The sequence below is a fragment of the Genypterus blacodes genome, unplaced genomic scaffold (genome assembly GCF_046128005.1).
Source record: "Genypterus blacodes isolate CSIRO-AG114 ecotype Tasmania unplaced genomic scaffold, CSIRO-AGI_Gbla_v1 ptg000045l_1, whole genome shotgun sequence".
NCBI classification, from domain to species: domain Eukaryota; kingdom Metazoa; phylum Chordata; class Actinopteri; order Ophidiiformes; family Ophidiidae; genus Genypterus; species Genypterus blacodes.
The window spans coordinates 309,777-318,604 of NW_027466858.1; the positions used below are offsets into that span (position 1 = coordinate 309,777).

An 8,828-nucleotide genomic window follows, 5' to 3' on the forward strand; every position below is an offset into this window, starting at 1 on the left:
AATTTGCTTTTTTTTTTGATGACGATCTAGAAAATCAAATTTCACGGTAAGTAAAAATGGGATATGGATCTTTGCCTCACGAGCATCTTATTCACCAGCATGGGAACACAGAAACACCGGTGTTTCCCCCTAATAAAACCCTTATTTTGCGTTTTTCCAAAATTAAACCAAACAGTCTTCTGACAACATTCTGACAGCTTTGAATAACTGTTGAATTAAATGTCAATAAGATAGCATCTGTTAAATTAGAAACCAAAATGCAATATAACACATAAACTATAAACACATGCAAACTGGCACAAGACAAATTTGACAACACATTTGACAAGACAAAGCTGTTGTGTCTTGACATTGCGTCTCTTTTCCCTCTCTCCCTGCCATAGCTATGTATACCTGATCATATAACACTGTTCTTAGCCATGATTTCACCGAAACCTATTATCATTAGGAAATGCCAACACCCTCTCCCTCTTTTAAGCCTATAAACCCTCTTTCAATGAAGGTACAAGAGCAGATCTGTCCTTGGAAAGACGGTGTTAAAAATAGTTTTGCTTTGACAAAACGATAAATCGGTCGACTAGGTAACTGATAATACATCGGAATAGCTTTGAAAATATGATATTGGTCGATCCTACAGGGGAGGCAGACGCGAGACGCACCTACATATGACACTGTTGACATTGTTGAATGGGACATTTCGTCATTCCAGACAATTCATTTAATGGTAAACGTGTGTCATGTCAGTGAATCAATCTTATTTATGCTGTTTGCAGGATGAATACGTGTTTACGTTTGACTGAAAGTATGGACACAGCCATGAAACGTGATTCCAGTTTAACAAAACATTACAAAGAGGAAGTTTGGTTGAGTGAAACTCAGAGAGATTCCGTGGTCCGTGGGTTGCACGCTTGCTTAAACGTGGGCGACAGCTGACTGATAAATGGAAATGCTGAATGTCAACCGGCGGCTCACCGGCAACATGGAGACAGAGAGCGACTGCAGTGTGTGCTTCTGCGGGGAGGACCCCACTTTGCTCCGGATCAACGGCATACTTCAGCTCCTGCAGCAGAGAGAGGCGCGTCTCCAGCGGCGGGTTCGGCTTCTGATGGCCGGTGTGCTGCTGTTGATCTCTGTGAATCTGCCATTACTCCTGCTGTGCGTGTTGGGCGGATCACACAAGGTAACACACACACATTCAAACACAGATACTGCATAGTTTATATAACAACACACACGCTTTAGTTTAAAGTGTTGTCATGTTGATTTGCGCATCAGTCAATGCTAGAAAGTGCCTCTGGTTCTCGTCCAAACGGTCACTTCTCATTCCAAGTGAGTGAGTGAGGATAGAATCACGGTTTATAATATAAACTTTATAAACAGATAAATGTGTTTGTACAGCGAGGAAAGGTAGCAACGGAATTCCAATATGGTCAAAAGTTCAAAGCTGCACTGCATAATAATTTTAGTTTTTAAACCATGAACCATAAGGTAGCTTTGAATGACAAATATATATATATAACAAAAAAAAAAAAGTTGAGAGAAAAGGGGCAGAACAATTGATCAATTACAACATTTATTATAATTGTGTATAGAAGCACAGACGCGCTTTTGTGTCATTTGTGACCGACATGTGCGTGTCAGAACGATGCCATCTTTCTAGCTTTAGTTTTTCGTTGCTTAGTGACCAAAGAATCGCAATGCATTTTGGTAATCGGTGACACACACACACACACACACACACACACATAAGCCAGCAAGGCGTTACAGTAGCAGTAGTTGTAGTGGCGAATGCAAGTTTATTTGTACTAAAGCTCAATATCACATACAATGGCTCAAAGGGCTTAACAGTTGGGAAAACTACTCAAAACCTGCCAAAAGTGCAATAGGAACTACAGCTGGGAGTACAAGGAATAATAGTCACTCACTACTCACACTGCCACTGATCACCTGGGGCTAAACTTAAGTGTAACTAAGCCTAAACTAAGTTTAGGCCAGCTAATTACCCCCGTGAAAAGTTTATTTGCTCACATATCGTGTAAAAGCTGTTTAGCTGCATTCTAAGTGGAAAGAATGAAGATGTATTTTTTACAAGAGAGTAATTGTGAAAGTTTTTGATGGGTGCAGGAAGTTTATTCCCCCCCAAAAAGGAACATGATACAAGAAGAATGCTTTATTTCCAGAACAAGCAAAAGGAAAGAGTCCATGCAAACATAATAAATCAAGTAGAGACAAAAGTCCAGGAAGAGGCAGAGACAAACTCTGACACAGATCGGATCCAAACCCTCCATTGGTCCGAGACCTTTGAGACAAAGACCTAGGCTTGCTACTCACTACTTCTGTACAGCCTGCATTTACATCCTGCTTCTACTGGCAATTACACACAAAGTATCACTAAAATAGATAGAGATAGAGATTAAAAAGAGTGAAAACGAGTGCAGTCGAAACTCAACTGATCTCGGTCCTTAGAATAACAAGCAGGCTTACCAACTAGGATCTTGAAGCATGTGAAGGAACATAAAGGGTTATGATTTACTTAAGACATAAGGATTAGGACTAATAAAGTTTTAATGGGAGGCCAATGCAGAGAAGCTAGGACTGGAGTGATATGTAGCAGTAGTAGTCAAATAAAACGACAACATCATTCATCCAAATCATGACAGACCGTACAGTGATCATCAACATAAACAATGAATCACTTAAGTGTGTGTTATTCAGATGCTGTATGTGATTAATTACTGTTAACCATCTCAAATGTTGTTAATGTTGGTCTTGTTCCCTTACAGCAAATCATACAGGATGAGAGGAGTCCATTTGGTAAGTCTCTCTTTCTGTATTTGAGTCAAATTAAAGCAATTCTGTATGATGTATTTCTGTATTATGACTGTTTGACTCCCTCTTGTAGGCGTCAGCTCCAAACAGCAGCAATCCACACACTCCGCACACCCCAGTGCCCTTCTAACAGGTACTTGTACTAATCTGAAAAAGAAAACACAATAGTTGTACAGCACGCACAACATACAGCACATGTAAGTAAGGACAAACAACAACCTGACCTGATATAAAACATAGATAAGTCAGAGAACGCCAAAGACGGAACGTTGACATACATGTTATAACGTCTATTATACTATAATGAATAGATTAAGTAAACATAATATCCTGATAGTCAATTAACAGTTACAGTAAGAGGCATTTATGATTGACAGGCAGGTCAGTAGTAAATGTTTATGTTCGGGGTCAGTGGATAACAGCATTCCTGGGTTATTGTGACTGGGACAAAGTGTCATGTGATGTGTGTGTTGTGATACTGAAGCACTGGTGCTCATGAACACACACGCACGCACGCACGCACGCACGCACGCACGCACGCACGCACGCACGCACGCACGCACGCACGCACGCACGCACGCACGCACGCACTCAGCTCGGCCCCTATCATTCAACACTATCATAAAACCATGGCCATTTTTTGTTATTTTTGGTTCCACGTCATTGCTGAAAGAGCAGTAAAGCCAACGCTGTCATACCTGAACCCCACCCCTGCACACACATATTTTTTGTGTGCATGTCTGATCTTGGGATGGTAACGTCATTTGGACTGAATATAGAATTGCTAAATCCACTCCATTGATTTTGTGGTTTGGGTTTGTTAAGGGAGCCATGATGCTGACAAAGAATGCAGAAAGCAGAAACAAATGCCCATAACTACACATGTATTGATAAAAATGTAATCGTTCAGTAATTTAACATAAAAATTCAAGTGTTAAGTGGAATTTGTGTTCATTTGTGTTATGAGTTTAATCAGTGGCAGTGGCTTAGTTGTTGTCAACACTGGACAAAAGGAATAGGTTAAACATTGAATTGTTGAAGAAATGATGCTGTTTTCAAGCTGACAATACTTTCACTAGTGACTAGCGATAGTATTGTAAGCTATTGTAAGTGTGTGTCATTCATTTTCCCGTAGTTTCATGATCGTCCTTCTTCAAGTTTTCTAGTGTTCTCAGCCTCTATATGAAGTCAAAAGTACCTATGGCCACAGCAAATGTTAGATATCTAACTCTAACATCTCTGTTTTCTTTCTACCCTCATGTTTAGCTTTAGCCAACTATTCCACTGGGATGAACAACCTGGAATGGGAGTCCAAGGACGGGAATGCTCACTGTGATGGGGGCTTTAACTATTCCAAAGGAAACCTCATTGTTCCAATAAAGGGAAACTACAATGTATACCTACAGATCACCTATGAGAGTTATGAGAACTGGAGCTGTTTTGAACATGTGTTGCTGGAGTTTTGGGTGAACCGTCGCCCACGTGAATACGCCAGCAATATACCTCTTCTGTCTGCTGTTGAAACAGTGGATTGCTCATGGAAACCGTTCAAGAAATCCCTGTATACTTCCGCCGTGTTCTCCCTGGAGGCTTCCGACATGCTGTCGGTTCAATCACGGAATCCTGAACTTATCGCTGTGAAAGAAAGCAAAGTGTTCTTTGGAGCTGTGCTTGTGCCGGAGCAGCCCAGACTGACGGGCAGACAGCAGGGGTCACCAAGCTATCCTATCTCATAAAACCTTTGTGCACAACACCATTGCAGTGGTAATATTTGCAATATTTATCAGCAGTTTTATTACAACAGCTTCACAGAGACATATTACTTAATAAGATTAACTTAAATTACTTTGTAACACCATAATAAAGGCGGGCTTTTGGCTAAATGTACTCTTTCCTTTGTATTAAGTATGCTTTAATTTATTTTATGTATTTGGAAAAAAAATAAACATTTGATCATGATCTTATTGTTGGTGTGTTGTGTGTGAGCTTCCTCAAGGTGGTCTGGGAGTGGCAGGAAAGGTGTTCTTCACTCATTATGCTGACTGTGCTGCTGTAAATACGACACTTTTCACTTGATCTCTTCTTTGTTGTTGACATTGTGTCATAAATTACACTCAGCTGAATTTTAAGAAGTTGGAGAGTGGCTGATTTGGGGACCTGGGAGAGAACAAACCTTCTGTTTACGTTCTGTCCTTTCACCCACAGACAGAGTCACACAGATTCAGTCTCTAGTCAGGAGGGGATCCTAGGAACTGGTGTGGCAGACTATCATTGTTTTTTTTTTTAGCAAACATATGTAATTATCCATGGTAAGGGTTTTTAAGATGCTTTTTTCTCTTTAATTCATCCATTTGCAGGTTTAATTTACTTTATTTGTATCATGTTGGGTGTTATGTAACATTCATCCAGTAGTTGCATCTGTAGCCATAACTGAAATATGAATTGGACCATGTTAATCAATTACTCAGCATTATGTAACCTTTATCATGCCGTGCCTATCTGCACAGCTAAATCAACATCACTAAACTACAGGGCCATTCTGATTTATAAATGGAGTCAGAGAAAACAAAGTTAACTGCTCTGAATAATAAGAAGATTTGGGTGTGAGTTTATTCATACTTACATTGTATTTATAGTGCAATCATTTAGGTAAGCTCACTCAAAATAATATTACAGTAAATGGCTAACAAATCTACTAAAATATCCTTTCTGAAAATAATGATTTGGTCAATAAAATTAAAGGATCCATCCTCTGTGGAGCGTAAAAAAAGTTCAGTTATAAGTTAGTTAAAAGTAAGTTCAATGTGCACAGAATTCGTTGCCAGCAGAAAATCTCCCACACAACTTTTTCTGTATGAACACAATCCAAACAGCTGGGACGGATTGGACATTGGGTGTAAATGTGTTTCCTAGCATTGGATGTCAGGATCTAGAATAGATGATGCACTTTGAATGTGAAGTGGAAGTGGGGCACGTGTGTTGTTGCACCAAATCAAAATCAAAAGCAAGGCTGTCCTCTTGGTAATGGTGACTCTTTCGTCATTTACTTTCTGAGAAAAAGCCTGAATAGCAAGCAAGATCTCTTCACCTCACACATCCTTATTTTCAGTTCTCCGTAAACTCATCCAAACCAGTGCGTCACAGATTGTGTTGGCATTGTCTTCTGATTGTAGTTATTTTGGTTTTAGTTTTTTTTGTGTGCATGTCCGACCTTGTGTTGGTTATGATTAACGTCATTTGGACTAAATATGGAATAGTTAAATCCTCTTCATTGAGGTTGTGGTTTGGGTTTGTTAAAGGAGAATGATGTGTTATTTGTGTTCATTGGGGTTATGAGCCTATCAGTGCCAGCTTAGTTGTTATCACCACTGGACAGAAGGAATAGATTAAAATTGAATTGTTAAAAATATGATGCTGTTGTCAAGCTTACAATACTTCAGCTTGGTTGCACAGGGTAGTCTTGAGTCTCGACCTGGACTAAAATGCCCTTTCTCAGCTCAACCTCAAAAAAGTAGCTATGGCCACAGCAGATGTTGGATATCGTCTCTAACATCTTTGTTTTCTTTCTACCCTCATGTAAACTACCTGAATGGCTGGTTACACAGCATAGACACAAATCTTCAAGACTTCAATGTCCATTCTCAGCTGCTTTCACTTGAAGCATGATCTGTATGATTACATTTAACCCAGACACTTCAACAATTTTTATGCACGTCATCAGCTCCAGCAATGTGTATGAACTTTACCTATCAGGAGGTTTTATTAAAGATCACACTTGATTTTGCAGGTTGCAGGTAAACCCTTACCTGATTGATTACAATCATATGACACAACCATGCTCCTTGCTCTGGATGGAAACAAACACGCCAAGCTTTTATACATATCAAAACCGTGAAAATAACAAATGGTTTTAAAAACAAGTGGGTGTATGGCAGAATCCACAACATAAAGATATCAAAAGACTAACATTAGTGACTTGTGTGACCAAATTGTCAGGGTTCTGTTTCATGGGTCCATGTGTGTAACTCATTTCCTTTTGCAGATTATTTTATATACATACAGAGGTCCAGCTGCAGCATCCATTAGGACATTTGGGAAACGTCTGTTAGCTCATGCTTTCTCTGACTCACTCATCATGGCTGTTAAGGGTGGCTGAATATCTATTGAATTCAGCTCAGCTCATCTCCAAACAAGCCTTTGATATAGCACACCCTGGGCCTCTGCGTTTCGGTCATTGTCTTTGGAAATGAACAAACTGAATCAGTGACAAGCTGCAGCCTTGATGGAGTCCAACATGCCCAGGGAACATGCTTGGTTTACTGCAGTGAATAAAGACACAGCGCTCACTTTGGTCATCTAAAGGTGGTTTGTGATTGGATTGTTGTGGTTTCCAACAAGGGTGACCAGTTCTTCACACAGGTTCCATGGTGTTGCTTAATTCCTTATTGGCGTGTACGTTTTAGGCTGACACACACTGAAGAGAATGAAGCGCTTCTTTGCTTCCTTAGTAATTTGATTAGGAAAAAAGTGTCCCAAACTCTCCTCATACTTTGTCCAATCCCTGTCACCATCCACACATACACATACATCTAAACACGCAGGAAAGGTAGATTGAAAACTTCAGGGAAAACATAAGCAGAGGAAACGACACAAGGGAATCTTTTCCTTAACAGCATCCCATGGTGGTGGGAATGTATATTTAGAATGTTACCTTTTACTGTAACTTAGTTATAATATTCACATTATAACACATATGATCTGTATCTCTACATATTATCAACAATCTGATGCATTTAGTAACATTTTACGCAACCAATTGTAAATTTGATGCGATTCAATGAGATACAATGTCCATTGCGTAGTCGACGGCACTGCAAAGACTTTAGATACATGAACAGGTCTTTGATTACCAGCAGCTCAGTCCTGTTAATATAGGTGTGTGTGTGCCTCCTTTTCCGTATATTAATTTGGTGATGCAGTGTTAAGCAATGATGGCGCGCAGCAACAAGGATCACCTTGTTGCTGCGCGCGATCATTGCTTCAAACTCTGGGCCTGAGAGATTGTGTAAATACAGTCATCTGGTTTCACTTGTGTCGCCTACACTGTGTGGAAGTCTCACACGATGTGAGGAATGTGAAATGTCTGTGTGTTGGCTCTTATGTCTGTCGTGGGTGTGGAGTGATACTTGAAGAGTTTTTGTCGTGTTGACTTCCTTATACTGTATGTCCCAAGCGCATGACTGAGTCAGTCACATTCATATTTCTACCGCTCAGCAACTTTGCCTTTGCTTCATTGTAGTCATAATAAAATGAACTGAATATGGATGAAGAGTTGAAAACAGACGTATCTACAAACTGTTGATGTCATTTTACCTCTGTGAGAATCTCTGCATCGGCTCAAACCAACATATTTACTGTTACAATAAAGTCAATGGAATGAGGAGCCAACTGAAAGGTGGGAGACTCAGGGGCCTTTGACAGTTCACTCAATATACCGCGTTTATCTGACAGCCAGCTCCTCACCACATGGGGTTCAGTCGACAGCTCTGCTCTTCTCTTTATTTAAGTGTTGAAACATGTAGTATACTAGCAGATCCAATGATACAAGCACAAGGTTGATCACTAATCTTTGGCCTTTGGTTGATCTGGTACAGGTACAGGTCATGAGTCAAACATGGTGCAATCTACAATGAGCACAGGACTCCAATGAAACCGCACCACTTCTAAGAAGGCAGGGAAATCCTCCTGTCCAAAATTATGTCATCACCCTCAAGGGCATCGCCAGCACCACACTGCTTCTGCCTCCACGTCACTTGGCTCGGTCCACCTCCTGTTTACATGTCTGTACGTGTTCATGACCCAGGGCTCGCCTGCATCCACCATGGTCTCTGCATTCACGTTATCTGCTGCTTCCCTTGCGTAGGTTTCTGACGGTAGCAGCGGTCTACGAGTCACCTGCTCCTGCCCCGAGGGCTCCTGCTCCTGCCCTGATGACAGCA

The 8,828-nt window shown here is 40.6% G+C and overlaps 1 protein-coding gene across 1 annotated transcript; it reads left to right on the forward strand.

Moving 5' to 3' along the window:
• The first annotated feature begins 811 nt into the window (after window positions 1-811).
• Window positions 812-4,758, forward strand: LOC143000236 (lymphotoxin-alpha-like). The gene is made up of 4 exons (XM_076149486.1): window positions 812-1,180; window positions 2,784-2,814; window positions 2,903-2,962; window positions 4,096-4,758. The coding sequence occupies exons 1-4, from the start codon at window positions 941-943 to the stop codon at window positions 4,563-4,565; spliced, it is 801 nt and encodes a 266-aa protein (XP_076005601.1). The 5' UTR covers window positions 812-940; the 3' UTR covers window positions 4,566-4,758.
• Window positions 4,759-8,828: the final 4,070 nt, after the last annotated feature.